Source organism: Equus asinus, chromosome 21 (genome assembly GCF_041296235.1).
Source record: "Equus asinus isolate D_3611 breed Donkey chromosome 21, EquAss-T2T_v2, whole genome shotgun sequence".
In the NCBI taxonomy this organism is placed as follows: domain Eukaryota; kingdom Metazoa; phylum Chordata; class Mammalia; order Perissodactyla; family Equidae; genus Equus; species Equus asinus.
Genome location: NC_091810.1, coordinates 52,407,261 through 52,432,819, shown reverse-complemented (window position 1 = coordinate 52,432,819; position 25,559 = coordinate 52,407,261). Strand labels below are relative to the sequence as shown.

Genomic DNA, 25,559 nt, shown 5'->3' with positions numbered 1-25,559 from the left:
CCTCAGCCATGCAAGAGAGGACAGCCAAGATCAGCAGATACATCAGTGAGCCCAGCGTGAGTGAGTCCAGAAGAGGCCCCTAGTCAGCCTGCAGGTCTGTGAGCTACATAAATGCTTACTGGTTTAAGCCACTGGTTTTGAGGCTGTTTGTTACACAGTGTTATTAAGACAATAAATAACCGATACAGCCTTTTGTGTGGAGGATGATACACAGTAAGGGTTTGAAGGTCAAGGGCTGCCATAGAAAATCCTAGTTTATGCAAGAGGTTTTTTTTTTTTAAATCATAGGATAGTCTACGTTCCAGTGAAACGAGACTGCGTTAGAGAAGACCACTCCCACAGCCGCCTCCGCTTGGTGCAGGAGGAGTGACAGGTTCTATAAATGGTTCGGACTTACCAACTTCCCTGGGTCTTGGTTTCCTCATCTGTAAAAGCTGCCTGACTTATGGCAAGAGGCTATTAAATTACATATGCTACTATTTTTATTAGTAAACCAGTGCTACAATGAACTGATATTTCTCTTCTTTTCCATAAAGACTTGCCAGAACCCAAAGTTCCTTTTTTTTTTTGCCTCATGCACCCCTTTGACAATCTGATAAAGTCTACAGTCCCCTTCTCAGAATATTTTAAAATGAATAAAATAAAATATATAGGATTACAAAGGAAACAAATTATATTGAAATACAATTCTCTAAATATTAAAACAAATTTGTGAACTAGTAATATATAAGCCTCTTTATTAATGCATTAAATAAAATCTACAAGCAGATCTAATGACAACCTTCATATTGAAGTGGAGATGAACATAAAAGATATTTTGAGAGTCTGCAACAACTGTCATGTAATATGAAAATATCTGTCATTTCCATTGGTGACAAAGTCAGAGGTCTTGCTAATATATACTAGTGTGGCATGTTGTTTAGTTTCGTAATTGAAGGAAGATCTAAATTTTAGTTAGACATTAGGGGAGAGATGACATTTTTTCCCCCATCCAAGTGCACAGACCTTCTGAATTCTGTGTATGAACCAGCTTAGAGATCCATGTTTAACCTGACCTCCCCCAATCCATATCTGTAGGTACCAAACTGATATTTCTTCCTCTAATTCTTAAATTTTGGACATGTGTGGAACTACTTTGGATTTGGGGAATGGGATGTTTTTCCATTTACAAATGGTCTCCCAGTTAGCAACATATCCCTTGAATACAAATACAAGCCATAAAATGCGGTTGTAAAAAGATTTTACCTGTAGAATAGTTTCATACCAGGGGATTCATTTAGAAGCATCTTCCTCTCCAAGAATGAAATTTCCATCACTGCTTCCCAGTGCTTGGGCCAGTGGGTTGAGGGAGAAGTCCTGGTTCCAAGATCTCAGGGTCGCTGGTAGAGTTAAAGTAGGAGACAGATCCTTTAGCTCATTTTACCCCTTTCCTCAAGTTCTAACCAAAATGGTGACACAGCAGTGATCATCAAGGACCTTCTCAGCGTGGTCCATGGCTCACCTCCACTGGAACCACTTGGCAGACTTGTAAATGAACCAGACCTGATGAACCAGAGTTGATATGGGTAGTGTCCATGACTCTGCATTGTAATAGGCCACCAGGTGACCAAAATAAGGGGACTTTCTTCTGAGAAACTCTTTGCTACTTGCTTTGTATTTATGGACACTTGATAAATGAATAGTTTGACTCTAGAGCAAAATTGAGCCCTCAGTGAGTCTTGGGCTTTTCCTGATAGCTTGATATCTGAACCCTTGATAAATGAGGAGACTAGGCCTGACCCGGGATGAATCCTGGCTCCCTTTCCTTCTTCCAGAGTCATTTCCAGGGCATGAACATGCAGTCTACTTTCTGAGCACACTCAACAGTTCTGTGGGGTCCTTGCTGGTGGAGAAGAGCTGTCTTGACAAAGACCTTGGATTCCACACGTGGATCTTGTCTCCTGTGCAAAAGGTCTCTCGGGAGGACTGCTGCTGCCGCCACTCCCCAGGGCCTGTTTGTGAAAGCATGTGAGGCCTTGAAGCCAGCTTCAGAGACAGAGGAACAAAGTGGAATATCTTTTCCATGTCTGCAGTCACTGCCTTCGACGCCTGTTCGGTACACGGTCCAGGTCTCACTTCTACTACAATGTCGCCTCTACCGGATGTGGTGGTAGGCTTTGGCCCCACCAACACTGCCATTTCCCCACTGCGCCCTTTTCCAATGAGAAAGGAGGCTTCTGCTAATCTAGCCTCCAGTCCAGCCCTCCTCGAAGCCGCCAGGAAGGCCCTCCCTGCGTCCCTCCTTCCTCACCCCTTCTTGGCTCTCCTATCCTTTTAGCCACTCCCCTCACCGGCCTTCCTTTCTCAGACCAGGGAGAAGACACTGACCTGCCCCACTGACCTGGCCGATGGATGTTTAGGCCTCCCAGGAACAGCTTCCTTCTCTCCTTGTGGCTCAGTCAGAGGCCTTCTTGGGAGTGGAAAGCTGGCGAGGCCCCCCTGAAATCACCTCCTCTTTGAAGATTCTATGGAGCTACGGGCCCAGCGCCAAACCTGGTCTAGCAACGAGGCTCTCCTTTTGTTAAGGACACTCACACATCTCAGGTTTGGCGAGGCCTGTCTCACTTTGTTCATTTTTTAGCTAAGAAGACAATTCAGTCCAGGCTTCAGATGGGGCTACCAGCTCTGAGATAACCTCAGTACCTATGTGCCAGAAGGTGTGAGGAAACCACAACAGTCTCCGTCCTCCCGTAGAGCTCAGAGGATGGGGGAGGGATGAGGAGACACACATCAAAGACCAGAGGTTGGCGATCACACTTTTGTTCGGCTTCAGCATCTTTCTTCAGAAACAAACGGGTGTGGGAAAAGTAAAAGGCTGACCTTTCTTTCAACCCTAACCCACTTTGAACAGCTTTCATAATAGCTATGCTCTCCCCCTGGGTTTTGATGGCTTCAGCTTTAACTGTTCCCTCCAAAAAAGTCCGTTTTCTCATCTCGGGCAAGAAGTTTCACCATCTATTTGCTTTTCAGATGTGTGTGGGTGGCTGGTTCCTCTTGCCAGATTTTTCCCACGCATCTTCAAACCGAAAGGGCTGACCCTGCTGAGAGTGTCCTTCTGAGTCATCTGGGGAATCTCTACATCCTTTAGCACCCCTGGGCTGACATGGCCAGACGGGCGTGGCGCCTCTCAGTGACACAGAGCCTGCAGACGCTGTGTTGGGCCAGGATTCTTGGGAGTTGAGTGTGGGGCTTGGAAAACCTTGAGCAGACTCTGGTCCCCTTGGGTTACTCAGTGGTTTAGCGGGTGGGGTGGGGTGCAGTGGGGATTCTGACATGGAGGTCCCCAGACCCTAACTCCAGGTGCAGCATTCACCTCTACATGTGTCTCTGTCGGTTCTCTTTCCAGCCCCCAGCCCACGTGGCCACCAAGCCTCTGGAGGGACTCTTCTATTAACAAAGAAATCCTTCTGCTGTGCTGTTGGGCACTTAGATAAAGCGATCTTCCGTTACTTAACCTGGTCACTGGACAGTATGAGGCTTAATTTGAGGGAGTCATTAACACAAGAGGGAGTGCAGGGGGCTAGGATCGAGTTACCAGCTCCCCTCTATCTTCCCTAAACCTCCTTCCATAGGCTTGCCCTTTGCCCTTCTCTGCCATGGGAGTTTCAGGAGCTTCTGTCCCTGACCAAGCCGGCCAGTGGGATTGTTCATGGCCTACAGCTGACCAAGGCATCGGGCCTGACCAGTGCCCTCGCTGACTCAGTAACTGTTGAGTACTCTCCTATCTGGGCGTGGTGCTTGATGCTGTGGGGGTGAGGGAAAGGAAGGAGATGAAGATGAATGCAACATGGTCCCTGCCCTTGAGGGAATAATACTGTTCCAGGAAGTATAAATTATTCCTGAGTAACTGATTAAAGAGGAGCCACAGGGGAATCTCCGGGCAGGGGGAGGGTTGGAGCAGGAAGGTGGGTGGAGGGGAGGCGGGCTGGGAGGTTTTCTGTGAGGCAGGGGGCACTCCAGGGAAGGAGCCCTGTCATCTCCAGATGTAGGGTGTGGGTTGAGTGCGGATGGACTGCCCAGCCTGAGCTCAGTCTGTCCACTCAAGGAGGGACTAGGACATGCCCCTGGGGCCCGTGTCCAGGCTCTTTGCTGACCCAGCACGAGCAGCGTAAGCTGCAGTGGGACTGTGGACTCCTCCCTCTGCCAGCTGCCTTGGCCTGGCAGTCTTGCCCAGCTTTGTACCACAGATCCACTAATTGTGGTTTTAGGCCATCCATGACCTCTTCCCCCACCCCATTACTCCGGTGGAGTTTGCTCTTTGCTCAAAGTGCTCCGTGAGTACTGTGGGAGGGCTGGGGACATTTGAGCTGAGGGCAGCAGCTCATCCGGTGTAAGGTGGTGGTTTGGAACGACACATTGGCTCAGGCAGGTCTGAGCACTGGCCTCGGAGCAGACTAAGAAGTATCCAGACATCAGGCCGTGCGGCAACCTCTCAGAACATCTGCTGGCTCGAGCCCTCTTGAAAAGCCACAGTACCAGATGATGCTGGATCTCCCAGTAGGGCAGCTCAACTCCAACTCTGGTCTGAGTACCTTTATCACTTGTCTCATGTCTCAGTGGGATGAAAGATGACGCTACTCTCAGTGTCGTAGTGTTCACTTTATTTAAATCTTGAGGTTAAAACATTTCCAAATGGCGCAGCGGACGTTATAAAGAAATACGTTTTGGGATACAAGTTTCTCACCCCCACTGTGCAGTGGGGTGTTGGCATTTGATGTGGTTCCAGGTAATTCTTTGGCAGATAGGAATGAAATGGGTTCCCAGACCCACTCTCCCCCAAGGACGAGAGAACTGAGGCTTTGTCAGTTAAAGTGCAGCTCGCTGGAAGCCGCTGGCCGAGGCTGGGTGCCACCAGAGGCAGGAGCGTCCCCGCTAACACTAGTCTACGGTTCTCAAAGGAAGTCTTTTCACCAGAGACGCCTCCCCAAATTTAAAGATATACTTTATTATTTTAAAAAAGTGCTTAAGAGGGAAAAGGCATTATTTAGTCTTTCCTGTTTCCTTGAAGAATCACAAAATGAGAAAAACCTACCCCAGGTTCCACTACAAAGTGCCTGTTGGGTGAGTGTTCTGTAAACATGAATGGCTGACTCAGCAGGCCCTGTGCAGGGCGACCCTCGGTTCTAAGCATCGCAAACGGCTTCTCTGCCTTATCCTCAGCCCCTTTGAGCCAAGGACGGGATTCTCCCAGGGAGAGTTACCAAGGTGGGCTTTTAAATGCGGAACGCGTATAAAATTCTATCAGTGGACGACTAACCAGTATCATAAAACACAGACTCTGAGATATCATCCCCAAACGGAGATTTCCTTTCATATGAGTCTGGAATGGCTTTACCAGCTTAGGTGGGTGACAACTGAAAAATTTCAAAAAAACCATCCCCTTTAGAGTTATATTATGTGGTTTTTCATTTCTACTTTCCAAACTCTGTCGGGTTTTTCAGTTCCAGCTTCCTGCTTGAGAATTTCTTTCCCTGCTCTGGGTCCAGTTGACCCCAAGTCCAGTGGGCTCCAGCCAGGAGCGCTCTGCGGAGCACACTCATGCCCAGCGCCCTTCCTTCCTGTGGGTGAGTGTGCCTCACAGAGGCCATCTTCTCGGTGAGGCTGACTGGTGGCTTCCGAGGGAGAAGTACACAAGGCAGTCAGGAGCAATACTAAACAGTAAGTGTTATTCAGAGAGCTGGGCCACCATGGGGCTGCTGGGTGTTTTCGTTTTTGTTTTTTTTTTTTAAATAGTGATCTGAGATCCCAAAGATGTTTCCTTCTTGTTGACTCCTAGTGCAATGTCTAGCAGACAGTGGCTGGGGCTACCACCTTCAAGACCTGTTCTTCATTGTCATTTGCATTTTTTTAAAGTATCCCAACCCCCAAACCTCAGCAAAGTTGGGGACCTGTTTAAAATAAGAATACAGCTATTTATACAAGCCAAACTTAAATAGGCAGAGATGTTCTCTAGCTGCATAGCGCACAGCAAACTCGAGCTCACACAGCAAAGTAACAAAGGACGAGAGTCCATCCAGCACAAAAAATAAAACTGCTACGGAGTCAGAATGTGACCGCCGGGGGACTGGGCATCCTCTGAACACAGCAAAGGCCTTTCTGCACAACTGCAGTCAACGTTCGAGGGGGTGCACACCACAAGAGGCCCCGGCTCTCCTGGAGGAGTGGCTCGGGGTTGCCTTACAAGAGCCAAGTGGTTTTCAAGCCGCAGATGGTCCCCTGCAGGGCTGAGTGACAGAGGTACAGAACACGTCTCAGATGGAATGTCCCAGGCCTTTCACAGGAAGCACATTACCCACTAAACGTTGGTTCTAGCTGCAGAGGACAGCGCAGCAGAGTCCCCACAGTCTCCCTGGAAACCCAAGCTTCAAAACGAGATTCCAGACCCCCCTGGGTTCTCCTTTAATTGTTAGTTTCTTTCATGTGGTGTACCAGCCACTTCTGATTATTCTTTCCAAGGGGGTGGGTGGATTCCAAGGCAGGATAATTTGCTCTGGAACGATCTTTAGGCTGTGTGGCACCCCTGTGAGAATAAGCACGAGGCTAGGAAGAGCCTCTGGGGGCCTGGCCATTTTGTTTTGGTCCTGAGCATGGTCAGGGCCTCGGCCAGCAGGAGACGCTAAAGAGCCTGGGGGCTGCCTGCCGGAGGAGGCTGCTCCAAGGAAAGAGAGCAAGAGGCCGGGCTTTTCTCTGGGCTGACTTCTCTGGAAGGATCTGTTCACCATTCCCCATGCCCTGCTTAAACTGAAAGGAAGTGCCCGAGTCTCCTGTTTAAATGATAGGTCTGAGTCCAATGCAGAAGTCATCTCCTCTTAACCCAGCCCCACAAGAATCCTCTGCTGGTGCATGGTGGGTGTGGGGTCTGTGCTGAACTTGGCTTGGGGGTCCCTGACCTATTTTCAAGCTCTCAAAACCAGTCAGACCAGGCTTGTGGATGACAGAATGAAGCCTCAAGGTGGTATGACGACTAGGTCACCAGGCTAGCTGGAGGACCGGCTGGACCTAGCACTCAGATCCTCAGACACTCTGCCCAGCGCTCTCCCTCAGCCCTGGCCAAAGTGGGCCACTTCGTGAGATGCTCTGCTCACCTGTGGAAGTACCTGGGCCCTGATGGCAGGTGGCTGGCCTCTGTGAACAAGGCACAAGGAGGCCATCAAAGGTGGGCTCTCTGTAGTGGGAGAAGAAAAGTGCCACAGAGAACAGGAAGATTATTTCCTTCTTGTCCAGGAAAAGGAAACAGGATTCATCTGCCCAAGGGGAGATGGCTCCTGGGTGTCAGGTACAGGCTGAGGAGCAGGAAGTGGGCAAATGCAGTGCTGGGGAATCTCGCAGGTGGAAGTGGGGACCAAGCAGCGAACAAAGAGCAGACCCATGACTTATCCCTGTGTACACTTGAGTTACCGAAGACTTGTTAAGAGTGTCCTAATGTTTGAAAGTGGTTCTTACCCTGATTATGATCATTGGTAAACACATCTGCAGGTGAGGCAGAAGCTCTTAGGTATGTAAACCAAGACAGGTGTCAGCCGAGGAGTGAGACCGAAAGGCCACGGTGCAGCCTGCTTGTTGGTCACGGCATCAGGTCAGCCAGCACGTGGGCTCGGCCGGCCGTGCACAGGTGGCCACTGCAGGCCCTCAGTACGCTGGGCTCTGCTTCCTGGATTAGGCTCAGTTCTGATTCTCAGGGTGATGTGAGCTGTTGAGAGGCCTGGGAGAAAGGCTTTGCTTGAGACTTGCCCAGAGGGAAGGGCTGGGAGGAAAGGGCAGTTAGAGGCCCCTCCGAAGTTGCTGATTTCTGGAGCAGCCCCAAACCTCCTGGGGCAGGAAGGGACAGGAGCACAACAGGAAGAGGCTGGCTGGGATGTTGGGACGGCCCCTGGTGACCTGACTCTCACGATGGCCCTGTGGCCTCCTTTTCCTGGGAGGACCTGGGGGTCTCACAGGGTCTGGCCAGGGTACCCTGCCTCATGGTCACCCAGGATGCCTGGCCCTGGGCTGGGCGGCATGGGGCATCTCTCTCCAGGGGCAGCAGTCGGGACCCCTCTGGCCTGGGAAACTCTCCCCAGGAGGCCTGTGACCAATGGTGCCCCCAGGAGAGGCCGAGGGTCTCCTGAGTGTTTAAACCTTTGGCAGAGTGTCCCTTTGGGTGTGAGGACAGTCGGGTCCCTAACCAAGGGAAACGTTGCTTGAGCCCTTAAGAGCCACGGGGGCTAGGAGTGCTGGTGCACAGTGCTGGGTAGTGCTGGGTACACGGTGCTCGGACAATGCCGCTCTGAGGAGCAGCCCGAGGGCCTGTCTCTCAGAATTACATAGTTGATCCGCTTCAGAGCGGCTGCTTTTTTTAGTGCTTTATGTGACAGGTGAGGAAGAGTAGTGTTTCCTGTGGATAAAGTGAAACTATTAAAATCCAGGTGCTTGAGGCTACGGGAAGTCACTTCCATCGTAGATCACAGGCCGGTCAACCGTCAAATGATAAAATACTTTCTTGGAGACAAACCTGAGGAAACAGAAATAAAAAAGGAGGGTGTTACCCTGAGAGCTGAAAGCCCGAGGGGCAGCAGTGGCTGTTGGGGCCTCTGCGGTGGCTGTGAGGACCTGCTCGGATGTGGGCGTCGGCAGGCATGGGGAGCCTTCTGGGGAGAGCTCTGCTCGGAGGCCTGGCCCCCTCACAGAGTGCGGGGACTCTTCCAGGCCTCCTAACCCCCATTTCCTGTCTGTCCAGCAGAGTTCTCTCCCTGAAAAGGGTCAGGCCATCTTGGACATCACCATGGACTTTCGTGGGGCTTGGGTGCAGAAATGCCCATTTGGCCCCATGCTGTGAACTAGCCCTCCTCACCTTGCTGCTTTGAAGTGGCCCGGGAGTCTCGGGGGTCTGGGTGGTCTGGATTGCACGGGGGGAGTGAATGGAGCCGGCATTGAGAGGACATACACAGTGGAGGGGAGTACGGATTCCACTCTGACTAGGCATCTAAATCCGTTTTGCCATCCATGTTTTGAAAATCTTGAGTAGGCCCCTGAGATGACCTCAGTGGGCTAAGGCCAGGGTCTGTCACTGCACCTGGCTACGTCTACTGACAACTGGGGGCTGGCTCAGGACTGCGTCTGCCCTCAATATGCCTCTCCTCAGCCTCTCCACAACCTGCAGGGGGGCTCAGCGAGGTAGTGGCCGTGCTTGCTGCCACCACAGAGGAAACAGACGCTGCACTAAGGACCACAGAGAGAAAGCAGAGCCTGTGCCGACTGACCCCCACCTGCTCTCCTAACCACTGCCCCCTCCTGCTGCCCCGGAGAGGCCAGGGCTCACGTCCCCCTGGAAGGGCTCTGAAGGCAGCTCTCTGGACATGCTGGGCCTGTGCCCACGAGTCCTGTTCACTCACGGTGTGTTCACATTCACGGGGCTGTGTGGGGGGGCAGGAGAGGGGAAGGTGGGAAGCCCATCCTCCTAACCTCTCCTTTGGTGGACACCCCTGACCACAAGCCCTGGGAGGTCAAGGCCTGGAGGTGGTGAGGGGGTGGCACAGCTTTCTCCTAGAGAGTCCTATTGAGTGATTCTTCTAAAAGCCCTGTGGGCTGGGAAGGATACTCATGTTGGAGAGTGTGGCCACTAGCTCAGGGCCCCACTCAGAGAGGATGTGGCTGGGTGCTCATAAAAGAGGCAGCCCCCATGAAGGGCTTATGCTGAAGCCAGAGGACATAAACGGGACAGTGACCAGCAACCTTAACCACCTCTGTCTCACGTCTCCACGACGGAGGGCCCCTGGCTCACGGGAGATGCTCAGTCAACGTTGGTCCTCTCTCCTACTTCCTTCCTTGGCCACCCCTCCAGCCTCATCTCCCTACATTCCCATCCTCCCACCCCTCAAGCCTGACAGTCCTGGATCTGTATCTGGTGCTCTGATACAGTGCTTCCCACAGAGGGCACTCGCTGCTCCTGCTCCCATGAAAAGAAGGCCCCGAGGCTTCGCCTCACAGTTCTAGTCCTGTTTCTCTCAAGATCTAGCCTTCGATCCTTCATTTCCCTCCCATCTGTCCACCCACGCATTCATCCATCCATCCAAGCCTCCCACTATATTTACAGGGCCCTTCTTCGGGACGGGCAGTGGGAATCTGGATATCACAGAGGCAGGAGAGCATACCGGTTAAGAGGCCAGAGCCTGGAGCTGGGCCATCTGGGTTCAAATCTGGCTCCACCACCAGCTGTGTGACTTGGGAGTGTCACTCTTTTACCCCTCTGGTCCTCAGTCCCTCAGCAGTAACATGAGGAGAAAGACAGTCCCTGCTGCATGGGGACGCTGTGGGGCTTAAGTGAGTCAATAAGAGTGGAGGGCTGAGAACACTCCTAACATGGTGTGGTAAGATTGTAAGTATTAGCCTGTGTGTTGTAAAATCTATAATAGACACTGGAACACTATAGTATAGGGGTCTAAAAGCAAAGAGCTATTAATAATAAATTACTGATAATTAAATAATTTCTTTTACAGGTGGATTCATCTGGATGCTGATGAATGAGGTGGCCCCTACCTGGAAAAGGTGTTGTCGAAGATGAGCATGTAGACGCCTGGTGTGCGGACCTTGAGCTGGCCCTGGATGTTCTCCTTGTGGGAATTGCATCGGGTTGTAGGAATGAGGACCTGGGAGGAAAAGCAGATAAGAATAAGTGTCATGGAAGCTGAGACGGCCCCCTGGATCCTCTGGGCAGGCCCTTCATTTCTGGGGAGGAAACTGAGGCCCAGGGAGGCCGAGCGCCCTGTCAGAGGTCACAGCCGGGCAGGTTTGGGGCTGGGATCAGTGCCTGGGAGCGTGGGGTGTCTTCCACCTGCCCTGGTTTGTTGATAACTTGTGGTAGTGGGGAGGATAAGTATGAGTTTCACCCAGAATCATGAACTGGTCAGCACCCCAAAAGAGTGGTCCCCCAGCCTCTTCTGACCATGGCCAGTGCCAGAATGCTCCACCACCTGGAAGGGCAGTCCCTTCTGGCTTCAGGAAGCTGGGGCTTCTTCTAGGTGAAGTCCCCCTATCCAGCTGTTTCCTGTTGGCCCTAGTGCTGCCCTCGGGGGTCTCACAGGACAGGCCAAGCCCTCCTTCCACATCTTTCAAGCGCTCTGTGAAGCTCCTGGATCCGCTCTCCTCCAGGCTGAACACCCCTGGCTCCACCTGTGGCTTCTCACTTGGTCCCACCGCAGGCTCCCTCTCCTGGCTGAGCCCCAGCGGGTTCACATGCCCCAGAGACCTTTCATCTGTCCAAGTCTGAGCCTCAGCCTTCTGTTCACTCTCTGCCTTCCCTGAGAATGAGCACTTGGTCCCAGGACATGTTCTAAGGGCCTCTGTGTCACAGGACACATCTAAGCAGATAGTGTGTGCTGGACAGGGCCAGGGCTGGGGGTCTTTGGATGGCCAACCTCTTCTCCATGAGGGCAAAGTCTTCAACCTGCCGAGCAGCTAAGACACATTTTAAAACTGAAGATAAGATAGGAAATAAGGAAACAGGAAGTAAGACAGAGCCAACCAAAATTAAAAAAAATTTTTTTAGAAGGGACAAGCACCTAGAGGGTCTAGTCTCATAAAGCATTGCTAAGCCTTCCCTTAGGACGGACTACACGTAATGGTTACACAGATCAGAGGCTTTAGACCATGGTGACATCTTTGCAACTCTGAGTTCCTAATGGGTGAGCTGCCCCACAAGTGACCATTTTTATTCTGTACAAAATTAAATGTTGCTCTTTTTTCAGAAATACAATTTGTTAAATTCAGTCTTTATTTTTTCCTATTAGACTTTCTTCACTCTGTACAAAATGACTGAATCTAAAATAGCTATAAAGATGTCATTACTTTTTCAACTCAAACTTGAATATAGCTGTATGTTTCCTGAAACCCTACATGTTGGCCACAAAGTTCCCAAAGTGAAGTAAGTTCCCACAAAAGGCTCTGCCTTCAAGGGCCTTATGGTTTAATGGAGGCAACAGACAAGAAAACACCCAATTACAATGGGTGAGAGTGCCACAGGGGGAGAACCAGGGAGAGACCATCCCAGCCCCTGGGGGAGAGGGAGGAGGGGCAGAATGTCGGAAGACTTCCTGGAAGAGGGGACGCCGAGCTTGGACAATTTAGCTAGTGAGAGCGGGGTCTGGTTGTTCCAGGCAGTGGGGACAACATATTCAAAGGCATGGGAGAATGGCTAAGATTTACTCTCTAGACAAACAATCAAAAACAGACAAAATACACAAAACAACAGTTTTCAAGACACTGGACATCAGGCAACAAAGGACAGTGATCTCTGAGAGAATAAGGTGAGCCCAGCTTACCACTTTGAGAGGAAAAGGAACAACAACCAGATGGGACAAATAAAAGACAAATAGTAAGATGACAGATTCAAACCTAACCTAATCAATAATCACATTAAATGTAAATAGTCTAAACATCCCAATTAAAAGGTAGAGATTATCAGGTTGGATAAAAGCAAGACTCAAGCCCATCATGTCTACAAGAAATGCAATTTAAATATAAGGATACAAATAGGTTAAAAGTAGAAAGATATAAAAAGATATACCATGGCAGCACTGTCAAAAGAAAGCGGGATCGACTATATTAATATCAAAGTAGATTTTATATCAAAGAACATGGCCAGGTATAATGTCATAATGCTAAACATGTCAATTCATCAAGAGGACGTAACAATCCTAAACATTTATGCTCCTAGGGACAGAGCTTCAAAATACATGAAACCAAAACTGGTAGAACTATAAGGAGAAATAGCTAAGTTTACAATTATAGTTGGTTATTTCAGTATCCCTTGATAATGGATGGAATAAGTAGACAGGAACTCAATAAGGAAATAGAAGACTTGAACAACACTATCAACTAACTTGGTCGAACTGATATTTACAGAACACTCCACCCAACAACAGCAGAACTCACGTTCTTTTCGAGTGTACTTGGAACATTCACCAGGGTAGGTCATACTCTAGGCTTAAAAAAAATAACTTACACTTAAAAGGATTCAAGTTATACAAAGCGTGTTTTCTGACAATGGAATTAAATTAGAAATAAATAGCAGATCTCTGGAAAATCTTAAAATATTTGGAAACTAAATAACACACTTCCTAATAACACATGGGTCAAAGAGAATCAAAAGGGAGATCCCAAAGGCGTGGGAGAGAGCAAGTGCAGTGTTTCTGACACCACAGGACATTTGCTCTGGCTGGAAGCTGGTAGTGGTAAGGGAGTAGGTTGAGCCCAGGACAAGCCTGGAGGGGACAAAGATGCACGAGGACCTACTATGTGTGGGCTCTGTGGCAGCAACTTCTGCACATGTTATCTCACTAAGTTCCATCAATGTTCTATAATATTCTAATTCTGAATATTAGAGTGGCTGAATCGGGTCCATTTTTGTGGTCCACAACCTAAAGATTCTGAGCCTGGCCTAAGACACTCCAGCAGGCACAAGCAGGAAAGGGGTGCTGGAGAGGAAGTCTTGCTGTTTATACAGGGACACCTGTGTGCCCCGCACCTCAGACCTTCACTTTACTGTCTTGACTACAAAGCAAAATCAAGAGCTCACTAAGGCAGGTCCTCTGAAGAGGATATGTTTAAAATAAGACTCTTCATTTCTTTAAAACATTCTGTTCTATAGACTTTTTGTTCATTCCAGCCACTGTTTTTCTACCATGGTCAAAGTCTGTACAATTCTCTCATTATTTTAAATAAATCACAACATCCAGGGGAGATTAACAAAGGCTCTGGTGTCAAAGCTCGTGCAGCCGAGGTGATGGGGAGATGACTGGGCTCTCCGGTACAAACCTGAGAGAGACAGGTCTCTGCTGTGTGAGCTCTGCGGCGTCTCCCATCAGCCTCCCGTGCTCGGGCGGCCAGGCCCTGATTTATGTGATGGGTCTGCAAACAGTCCAAGCTAGTTTTACTGATCTCTTGGTGGACTCCAGTGGCCTGGACCCTGGTACAAAAATGGGTTCTAGGGGCTGGCCCTGTGGCCGAGTAGTTAAGTTCGCACGCTCTGCTGCAGGCGGCCCAATGTTTCGTTGGTTCGAATCCTGGGCGCGGACATGGCACTGCTCATCAAACCATGCTGAAGCGGCGTCCCACATGCCACAACTAGAAGGACCCACAACGAAGAATATACAACTATGTACTGGGGGGCTTTGGGGAGAAAAAGGAAAAAAATAAAATCTTAAAAAAAAAAAAGCGTTCTATGCTAAATGGAAAAAGCCAGTCACCAAAGGCCACATACTGTATGATTCCACTCCCATGAAATGTCCAGAACAGGCAAATCCATAAAGACAGAAGTGGGTTGGTGGTTGCTGGGGTAGAGGTTGCGGAATGACTGCTAGTGGGTAGAGGGTTTGTTTTTGGGATGATGAAAATGATCTGAAACTAGATTGTGGTAATGGTTGTGCAACTCTGTGAATATACTAAAAACCAGTGAATTGTACACTTTAAATGGGTGAATTATATGGTATGTGAATTATATCTCGATAAAGCCATTTAAAAAATAAAAAGTCAAGGATCCTTGCTCCTGGTCCTGGTTCCTCCCATGACTCTCCCTGTGGCCCCCGGCAGGATGTCAAGCTTCTCTGGCTAAAGCTGGGTCCTCTGCCCAGAGAGAGGGCAGGGCCTGGGTCTTGTTCTCTGCTTTGTCCCCAGCCTTCAGGCCAGCAGTCTGCACGTGGGTAGCCTCAAGTCCTTGATTTACTGTTTCTTTCATCAAGTGCCTTCCCAAATTCACAACCTCGCATTTCAGCGTCAAGGCATGACCCTGACGGAGGAAGTCACTTTGGAGAGAGGGTGGCCTAGGTGCCACTAGAGATGGGGCTGGCCTTCTGCTCTGCTGTTCCCTCTGCCTGGATGCTTCTCCTCTAACCCATGCTCCCTGCTCCTCCCAACTGCTTCTCCTGGTTTGGCCCGGGGGTGTCCTTCCCTGATTGCTACCCTGGAGGCTGGGTTAGGTGCCATTCCTAGGTGCCCCACAGTGCCTGCCCACCCCCATCATGACACATACCACCTGCAATCACAGTCTAATTACTAGGGTCTCTCTCTGATTACACAGCAAGCTCCTCAAGGGCAGCTCCCATGTTGTACCTTCTCTCTCTATCCCCACTGGGCCTTACAGAGCCCAGTATATAGCAGAAACTCAATAAAGGGTTGTGAACTGATGGCAATTAGGCAACACAGTTCCTGTGTCCATACTTCCATAGCACAGAACCTAAGAGCTGCCACTTGCACTGTGTCCTGATGTTTCCTATAAGGCCCACGCTGCTCAGGGTCTCACATGGGGAGTCCATGGGATAGAGGCTGAGGATGTGTGCCTGGACACAGGTTCCCCAGGCTGACATCTGCCCGGGGGACCTCAGGCAGAAATAACAGCTGCCCTCCACAGCTGGCTGGCGACAGAGGGCCTGTGAAGGCAGAGGAACACCTGAGCACCCTTCTCACTCACCCTATAGATGGGCTCCTTCTGCCCCCTGGTGTCCACTGTGGGAAAGACAATGGTAGTCACAAACTCCAGAGGACCACGGTGGAAGCCAGAGATGAGGAAGGCTCCCCAGAGTCCCTGAGCTCCTGATTCCTGGCGGGAACCACGCAGGTCTCCCAGGGCCATGAGGGTTTGGTAGGTGAGTGACTGAGCAAGGGGAGAGGTGGGGACACCAGATTTAGTCACCTCCCTCCCTGCCGCAAACACCCACCAGAGTGGGTCTTCTACTGTGGGCAGGCGCAGTGCTAAGTGCCTGGTGAGCCTTGGGAATATGAAGGTGAACAGCAAGGGTGCTGGTGCTAAGTTCGTGGCAGTGCAGCTGTTTGTCAGAGCAGAGTCGACAAGCACACTGGTTAAGCTGCTGCTCAACTAACTGCCAGGCAAGACACTCTGCATCTCAGTTTCCTCATCTGCAAACCGGGACTCAGCCAGCCCCAAAGAGTGAGACGACCCCTCCCTGTGCTCAGTGGGCAGGGCTGAGCCTGAAGCCACTCTCAGACCCAAGCCCCTGGACCCCCCAGGTGGCGCTTTGGAATCTCAGGAAGGAAGGCTCTGAAGCTCTGTACGTGGCGTGGCTGCAAGCCCCCGAAAGGAAAGAGGGGCAGAGCAGTTTTTAAATAATAACCAACACGAGACTCTAACAAACAAGGCCAACTCAGGGGGGCTAGGATGAGATCTTGGGAGTGAGCTTGAAGAGGACAGAAATGACAGTCTCTACAGTGAGCAGGTACAGCAGGGCGGGAATGGCAGGAGTGCACACGTTCCTCCATGTGGATGTGGGAACAGGAGCAGCAAACTGCTGTGTGTCCATGGCGACACAGGGCCTCGAGCCTGGCTCCCCTTCCGCTCTGTGCCTTCCCCACCGCTCACCGTGAGCCCCGGAGCATGCCGCTGGACCCCACGCAAGAGGGACTAATGGATGTTACTGCAAAGACTTCACACAAGTCTTGTTTCACACGACTTCAAATTTCTCTTCTCTATCTTGCTTCTTGCCATTCTTAGAAAATGGAGATTTTTGCAACTATATTAACACCCTAGGATCCACTTTAAGCTCCAGTCCTGCATGCCTGACTGTCCTCGCCATTCCTTCCATGCCCTGTGGAGATCCAGGCATGGAATTCAGACCCTCTCCCTCTTGCTTGCCCCATACTGAATCAGCCACCCACGAGTCCTGTTCACTTTCTTGGGCTCTGGCTTCCATCCCATCCTTTCTACTCTGACTTCCATCCCGTTGAACTAGACCAGTGGCTCTTGACCCTGGCTGCTCACTGGAATCCCCTAGGGTTGCCTGGGTCCCACCCTAGAGACTCTGATTTAGTGGCCTGGGGTGTGGCTCCCCAGGGGTTTGAAAAAGCTCCCCAGGCATTTCTAATGTGCAGTCAACGTTGAGAACTATGGTCCAGGCCATCACCAATGTTCCATACTTAGATGTCTTAGGAGTTTATGAACTGGTTTCTGCCACCAAGATTTCAAGCCCAACCACCCAAGTGACACAATGGCTGTGTGTCTCTATTGACATTTTTGAGGCGAGATGCTGAACACCCTCAGCTAATAAGTAGAGGCAGAGACCTGGGTCACCGCCTCCCATGAGGACCCATCCATGAGGACCCTGCACAGCTGTTAAAACCGATCCTGATCCTTAAACTGAGTCACACATCTGTACTCCTCTAAGCGTCCCTCACCCATCTATCCCCAGGTCAGACTGAAGCTGTCTGCCACAGGAGTGACCTTCAGACACTTGAAGACAGCGCTCCTGAACCTCCAGGTCTTTCCTTCCCCAAGCTGGACAAGCCCAGGCGCTTTGCCTGCTCTGCATGACACAACCTGGAGGGCTTTCCCATCCTGGCTTCTCTCCATGTCCCTCTCACAGCCGGGGCCCAGAACGTTCCAGGGAAGGCCCGCCAAGCAGAAGGCAGGGCTGCCACGGCTGTGCTCTAGGAAAGCTCTGCCCAAGAACCCTGATGTGTGAGCAGGGGGCCTGCGGCAGGGAGCAGCCTTACCTTACACTGATCCAGGGGTGTGTCCTCCACCTCCCGGAAGACCACGCTGAAGGAGATACTCTTGGGGTCAGAGGAGAAGACCCAGCTGATGGTGAGGCCTGCCTCAGTCACGGTGATGGGGATGAGGCTGTAGGTGCCGGACCTCACAAACAGCTCCCTGTTGCCCTCCCCGAAGCTGGCGATCTCTTCCACTGTGAGGGGTAATTTTATCCTAAAATGCATAAGTGAGAGGAACCTGATCAAATGGGAAAAGTGTCTGAGTCCACTGGCCACGTCGCCTGGGGCTCAGAGGTGGCCAGAGACCCTGGAGGCTCTTGGGAGGACAAACCCTGGGTAACCTTGACCAACGTGCTTAATGATGGGAGAAAACTTGACGTGCAGCTCATGCCAGCAATGCTTTCTGAGCACTTACTATGTACTTGGCATAGTTCCAAGCACTGGGACACAGAGGCCAAAAAGACAGAGGACAAATCTCACCTGCGTGGAGCTGGTATGGTAGCCGCAGGCCCACCAGAGCTGAGAGGGCGGCCTGAGCTGGCCCAGCCTCCCCACGCACAAGCAGCGAAAGCGGAGGCCTCAGTGGTCTGAGCCCTCCTGGGGCCGGCCTGCAGCTCGGGCATCCCCTCTCCCTCCCTGTTCTTTCCGGCTCCCTGCCTCTCCTTTGCCTAACCAGCACCAGCAGAGCGCACGTTGGAAACCTCCTGCCCTTTTGGTTCCTCTTCTCAGTGGAAACCTGGGCCCGCTGCAAGACTCCTGGAGGGCGCCCTGGTCTTCTCTTAAATGCAAACACCCCAGCCTCTACAATGCCGGGGCGGCAGGACAGCCTTGGGGAGACAGGCTTCCTGTGGCTGCGCCCTTGGGTGAGCAGGAGGCTCTTCCTAAGTTGAAAGGGTTTAAGGACAGTGGGTCCTCTGTGGGACCAAGCGTGACATGGAGCCTGTGAGGCGTGGAGCCAGAGGGACTGGGTTCTGGGACCTGCCTCGCCTCTCACCTGCCACAGGGCTAGCCCTCCCTTAGGCCCATTTCCTCATCTGCAGGGGAGGACACCCAGGCCCGCCTCCCGACTGCTGTGAGGACCACGTGGGAGGATGGACCGCTTGTGCGCAGGGAAGTCTCCAGACGCTGCCCGTCTTGACGGAGGCCCTCTCGCACGTGCAGCCCCACAGGCAGCACGTTAGCTGGGGCCCGAGGACGTGGCCTCCAGTGCAGAGCTGCGACTAGCCGTGCAGTGGCCTGGGGCGAATCTCGTCTCCTCAACTGTGAAAAGGGAAAGTGGCGGCCACTAGGCGCCAGGCCCTCTGCTCACCAACTTCGTGTGGTATCATGGTGGCTACGTGAGGACACAGGATGCTCCCCTTTTACACACGAGGGAGCTAAGATTCAAAAAGATTAAGAAACTTGGTCCAGGTCCACACAGGCCTGATTCAAAGCCACTACCTTTCTACTATACCAGACTGCCTTTAATGGAGAAAATATATTACTCTCCCTTTTAACACAGGGGTGGAAACTAAAACTCTGAGAGGTTAGGTAACTTGCCCAAGACTGCACAGCAAGTAGGTGGTGGAGCCGAGAGTTCTGTCTGCCTCCAAAGCTGTGGAGATGGATGGACATACTCCCCAAAGCTTTGCTAAGGAGACTACTCAATGATTAAAAACCAAAATGCTCTAAAGAACAGCTCTCAGTCATTCACCTTCATGAAAATTTAATTCTATGTCACATTTTTCCAGGTGTTGATTTAAGCTTTATTTCTAATTATAGTACAAAAGTTGTTCAATATTTATAATTTGCAAGAATCTAAGAGTAGGTAGAAGGGTCCATGTTAGAAAAGAAGGCTTTCCTGTAACATGGGAATCTTACTGCGTTACTACGTATGCAGTCACTTACTCTGACAGAATGCCCCACTGATGCTGGGTCACTTTATAACTTTATTTCCAGAATTCCCTGCTTGCACCCAGTTATTGGATCATGACTTTAGTCTTTTTTACCTTCCTAGAACTCATCTGTTCAGCGAGAGGACAATACTCAGTTTCCCCAAAGGAGACGCTAAAAAGAAATCAAGGGTTTGCTATCTCTGCTCAAATATAATCTTAAATAAAAGAAGTCTATTGTCTATAGGACTCCCATCATAAACGTAAATTCTACTGGTCTCCCTGCTTCTGCCCTTGTCCCTCCATAGTCATTCTCCACATGGCAACCAGAGTGATCCCGTTTCAGATGCAGATTAGATCAAATCACTCTACTTTTCCAAACCTCATTTTTGGGCTCCTATTTCCCTCAGATTAAAAAACAAAGTCTTCACAATGGCCAGCAAGGCCTGATGTGATGTGGACCTTAGTTCCCTCTCTGATGCGGTCTCCCTTGCTCTCTGTTTCAGCCACACTGGCCCTTTCCCTGTTCCTTGAACATGCCAGGCACCATGCTGCCCCAGGATCTTTGTACTGACTGTTGCCTCTGCCTGAAGGCTGTTCTCTCATATAGCTGCATGGTAACTCCTTCAAGTCTTACCTTCTAAGTTTCACTCTATTTAAAATTGCAAATCCTCCTCCCTATCTGACTTGTTTCTTTTTCATAGTAAGCACCACCTTGTAACATACTATATAATTTATTTATTTACTTATGTTTATTGCCTGTCAACCCCTGCTGGAACATAAACTGAACATGAGGGCAGGGATCTTTGTTTTGTTCACTGATGTACTCTAAGGATCTAGAACAGTACCTGGCACATAATAGGTGATAAATAAATATCTATGCATGAGTGATTGAATTTATGCAATGACTGCTATGCAATTACGCAGCCATTGGACACAACACTGGAGAAAAAGAGAGAGATAGGAAAATATTCATGCGATATTAAGTTTAAAAAGAATGTGAAACATGATGTAGAATATGTGTTTATGCTGAACAATTATATATATATGTCTAAAAAAGACTGGAAGGCTATATACCAAAGTGGTTTGATTATCTCTATTTTCCTAATTTTCTACAATGAAAATATATTGTTCTTACAATAGGAAAACAAAACAAAGTTATTTTCAAACAAGAAGAACCCAGGGCACAGGGACGAGGGAGGGCTGACTATAAAGGGGCGTGGGGACATTTTTGGGGTGACGGGACTGTTCTATATCTTCACTGTGGTCGCATAGGGGCACATGCGACCCCTCTTCTGGACCTAGGCTTCCCCTTTGGCAGAACTGGGGAGTGGAGCTGGCTGGGCTTTGAGGTGTCTGCAACCGTATAAGCCACGGCTGAGCTGGGCGTGGGGCCCGGCAGGATGACCGGTGACTACACTGCGCATTTATCAAAATCCCAGCACTGTGCACTATAGCAGGGGACTTTCATGGCACATAAATTATACCTAACAAAAAAGCACACTGAAAGCTACCCTTGGTGCCCAGTTAGAGCCTCGGGGCGCACTCCAGCTCTGGCCCAGGAAAGACCGGGACTCCTGCTCTGCGGCTCCTCCCCAAATCCGACACCCGGGGAAGTCCCGCCCGGCCCCGTCACTTACATCAGCTCTCCGGACTTCAGCAAGCAGATTTCAGCATCCTGCCCCAAGGACATGTCTTCAGTGTCCTCAGGGGTGAGCGAGTTTGACGTGGCGTCCCTGAAACATCGCAAATGAGAACACAGCCAGTTAGCTATCAGCACACAGGGTCCCACATCCAGAGGCCTGTGGTCTTAAGAGTCAAGCAGCCAACCTCAGAACTTGCAGAATCCTTCAATCACGGAAGCTGGGATAGAGGCCCGGGCAGGCTGTGGGTGGAGGGCCACAGGGGCTTTGCCAAGGATGCAGGACGGGGAGAAGACAACAGGGCTGCAGCGATTTCCTGACGTCTTCCTGGCGAGTGTGGGGAGGGGGTGATCTTAACACAAGTGGACACCCTCCTACCCCACGCCAGCAGCTACTGCCACATGCCAAGTTCGCAGCCACAGGTCCTGCCTCCTCAGTGCCGGTCTGTGATAGGATGAGCCTGCTCTGGCCCATTGCTGGGGAGCAAGAACAGGCAGCCAAAGCTGATGGGGCAGGAAGTGGTGGGGGCCAAGAGGGAGGCCATGGGACAGAGCCACGTACGAAGCAGGCAGACCAGAGCTACATCTCCTTTTTCCCTCACAACCTGTATCAGCTGTGCAGAGAACCAGCAGCGGGAGCCACCTGGCAGTACAGCCACACTGTGCTTCCTAAAGCGTGCTCCGTGGAACACCAGTGCCAGCTGAGGGGAGGACCACACACCCTCCCTCTCTTTCTCAGAGAGTCACAGTATACTTAAACAGTAAACTAAAGGCTCTGACAAGTCCTGCAGTAAAGACATGTATTAACTTTTAACTCTAGCGTTCCTTTATCTGACCTTGGAATATTTTAACCTACTGAACTGCGGATCCTTGAAATGTTTTGGTTGATTACAGCCTCCACTGCACCCACCTTCACTGATGGGGACACAGAGGCTCAAGCAGTTCCTGAGAGGCAGGGCCAGAATCAGACACCTTGACTCCAACTCAGTGCTCCTCCTGCTGGCCCCATGCCCAGCTTGGCTGGTGGCCTATACAATCTTAGGGACCTCGATGCCCAACCAGCTCTGTCCCCAATTCTGCCAAAGAGGAAACCTCGGTCCAGAAAAGAAAAACACTTCTCCCGTAGGAAGGCGTCGGTGAGGGGCTCCCGCCCAGCTCTGCCTCTGCCTCAAATGCTGCACCCCTTCTCAACAGCCCTCGAGGGCTCTCCCCCCTGTCTCTGGGGTGAGGCCAACAGGCCCCAAACTGCCCCCCCAGTTCTGGCTCCCTCCACACACCCCCCACCTGCACCCCTGGGCTCTCACTAGCCTGGCCCCGGGCATATTCGCTCACCCTGCCCTTGCATGAACTCTGTCCTGCCCTACCCCCACCTTGCCTACTGTTGTGGGTGTCCTGAGATGTCACCCAGGCCCATGCTGGGTCAGGCACCGCGAAGGACGCACGCAGTGGGCCTGCGCCCTGCCCCACAGTGCTCTCCATCTGAGATGGGAATACACAGCTGGGCCCGGCTGGAAGGAGGAGGTCTCAGCATACACAGCAACACACGTGAGGGCAGCAGCCGGCAGCAAGCACCCAGACCACGTGCGAGACAACCCTCCTCCACCCAGAGTGCAGCCAGGACTCGTTCTGGGAAACTGGTGTGCTTGGCTGAGTGCGGTCTGGGCTGTGGCCCGGTGTGTCGCCCATGGCCGTGCAGGGAGAAGGCTCTGCAGCTTTCCCGCGAACTAAGAGACCCTGAATCCCAGAGCTCAGGACCTAACATAATCTCTCTGATATCAGAAATACAAAAGAGAGCACAGCGGCCAAGCCCTAAAGCTCCTGGAGCTTCTGCCTGGAGGTGACCCCCATCACCTCTGCTGGGAAGTGGTTTTCACCACACTGCCCCTCACATTTCACAGCCACTTCAGTCCCATGGCCAAGCACACTATGGTGGGGCAGGGATGCTCATCCTTCCACAAATGCACAGATGGATGACCGCCCACGGGAGGTAGAGGGCGGCAGACACAGCCTCCCACAGTCTCCGTCCTGCCTCGGGGGCCCGAGGCTCCTGCCCTGGGCAGGTCCACCTGGGGCACCCGGTGCCCTCCACGTGGATGCAGGAAGGAGTGGCTCAGAGTCGGCAAAATTCAGGGAGTCTCGCCTAAGCTTGTCCTGGCTGTCACTTTACTGTGGGGGCAGGAAGATCCCTGCCACACACGGTGCACCCGCAGCCACAGCACTGCACCGAGTCTGACAGAACCAATGGGCGGCTTCGTCCCAGGGGCTTCTATCAGGTGGCATCTGTGGCCCACCTCACCTTCCATGCTCCCCCATTCCATCCACACTCCTCCCCTCACCCGTCTGTCACAGCCCTGGTCACACTGGGCCTTACTTCTCTGCTTTCGGGTCTTATCTCCCACTAGAGCAAGAGTCCCTTGAAAGCAGGGGCTGAGCAGAGCTTTCCCTGCCACACAGGACGGCGCGCAGCAGGTCAGCCCCTGCCATCTGCAAGGACCAGAGACTGAAGGCTACTTGGTAGGAAGTGGACCTAACCTACTTATTAGGGTGTAAACCCAGGATAAACGGGCAGAGGGAATGCTGACAAAGTCCAGAAAGAACCAGGGATAGATTCTCGAAAGAGGAAGACCCTGAGTCACGCACGGTGCGGCTGATGCTGGGTTAGCAGACCCACGCCCAAGGACGGACTGCAGCCACCTTCAGCTCTCACAGGATTTTCTCGGGCACAAAAGCCGACTGTTTACTGCAATCCACAGAGGCTCTCCGTGCTGGAGGACATGCACCGCACAGGGAGAGGCCCCTGGCTCCTGGGAGATCCCTAGGCTCGAGGGCTGGCTCCACCCAGACAGCCTGGACGCCACGCCTGCTCACCACCAGGCCCTGCAGCCACTCTCTGCCATTCAGGCCCCATTGCCTGGCCTCGTCAGGCTATGGCTGGAGGGCTGAGCCCACTGGGCATGGGAATTTGCCCTCAGAGTGCTGCTGCAGGCAGTGGTGGTGGGTGCTGGCACGGGAAGCCCCCAGGTACCTGGCTAGGGCCGCCTGTGCACAGTCCGTGTCAGCCCGTGACAGGTTGGGAAACCTGTCTTCCCAAACATCCTGTCCTTTGGGGGCTGTGCGCCCCGAGCCCCGAACAGTGGGGCCCTCTCTAGCTGGGCTCCTGAGGGCAGGAGAGGTGATATGGCTCTTGAGGGGACTCATCACTCCAAGGTGGTTCCAGTCTTGGCTTTCTGACCGACTATGCGACCCTGGGCAGCCCTTTCTTCCTCTGAGACCCAAGTTTTCTCTTCTCTAAATGGGAGAGAGATGGAACCAGAGGGACTCCAGGTTCTGCTGGCTTGAAGAAGCCGTAAGTTTCAAAGGCCTCAGAGAAGGCACTTTACAGATCCCACCGGCTGGGAAAGAGGTGGGCTCATTCTGGTGGGCAGCTCCCTGCCCTCCACCTTCTCCACTTTCCCAGGGAAGGTGCAGCAAAAACGTGTCCTGAAATGTCTGCTGTCACCAAGGGCAAGCCTTGTCACTTGTTGCTCCTTTTCCTTCCTGGCACCCCCCACCTCTGACCTCCCTGCCCAACACCTCCTTGTTGCTCTTCCAATCCCCGGCTTCCAGTTGCCCCACTCCTCACCCTGGGACAAACAGGATCACACAATGTCAGTGCGAGAAGCAGCCCAAGAGACCAGCTAGCCCACCCTGCCCCCTTGACAGCCGGGGAGGCAGGGGTCCAGGGGAAAGGAGATGGGCCCAAGGCCACTTAGGCCTGGCTCATTTCATTTGCTTTCATCCTTGTCCAAAGTGCAAACACCATAAAGGAGAAAGACAAATAGCATATGATGAAACAAAGCCTGAAAACCATAGTTGGTTCTCTCAATTTTCCTGCATTTAGGATGGAAGGTATACTAATCTATGATTCCTTCTCTTTCTCCCTCTCCCTCCGCCTCCTGTGACCCCCTCGGTGACAGACAGCCCTGATCACCTGCAAGTAGCTGATTCCTAGGGTGGGTCCCCCAGGCCCATGCCAGTCCTGGAGGAGGCCCTGTAGGAAGGAGCTGAGCAAGGTGGGGGGGGGCGGGGCACAGGTAGGTGATGCCGGCTCAAAGGTAGTGATCGGGGCATAGAGTTTTCTCTTCAGTGGCTTTTCAAACTGTGGGTCATGGCCCATTTAGGGGGTTGTGAATCAATTTAGTAAGCGAGGACCAACATTAAAAGAAACAGAATGGAAAACACCAACGTTATATTGCATGTTGTGAAGGTGCTAGTTCACGAGGCTCTTGTTCTGACTTTACATCTACACACGCGCACACCTGGGGAGTGATGTAAAACGGATTTCTTACTGTGGAATGCAGCAGAAAATGTTCAAGCAACTCTGCCAGAGGATTTTAAAAAGTTTGAGAATGTCAGGGTAACAAAATCAAGGCCATGAGGGGGCACCCTATCTCCTACCAGAGCCACTTCCTTTTGTTGCCAGTGAGGTGTTTTTCTCAGAAAAGATGTGAGACAAACTCACTGCCCACAAGTGACCTTTCTCCTCTCCTTGC

General features: G+C 51.6%; 1 protein-coding gene across 2 annotated transcripts in view; it reads right to left on the bottom strand.

Annotated features, from left to right (window-relative positions):
• Positions 1 to 4,619: 4,619 nt before the first annotated feature.
• The window catches only part of FYCO1 (FYVE and coiled-coil domain autophagy adaptor 1), an 83,908-nt gene continuing 62,968 nt past the window's right edge, over positions 4,620 to 25,559 (bottom strand). For both annotated transcript variants that reach the window (XM_014852424.3, XM_014852425.3), the window contains exons 15-18: positions 21,026 to 21,121; positions 17,518 to 17,728; positions 10,555 to 10,664; positions 4,620 to 8,530 (exon numbers count right to left, since the gene is read on the bottom strand). In XM_014852424.3, the coding sequence (XP_014707910.1) occupies positions 8,455 to 8,530; positions 10,555 to 10,664; positions 17,518 to 17,728; positions 21,026 to 21,121 (493 nt within the window). In that variant the 3' untranslated portion in view covers positions 4,620 to 8,454. The remainder of the gene's footprint in view (positions 8,531 to 10,554; positions 10,665 to 17,517; positions 17,729 to 21,025; positions 21,122 to 25,559) is intronic.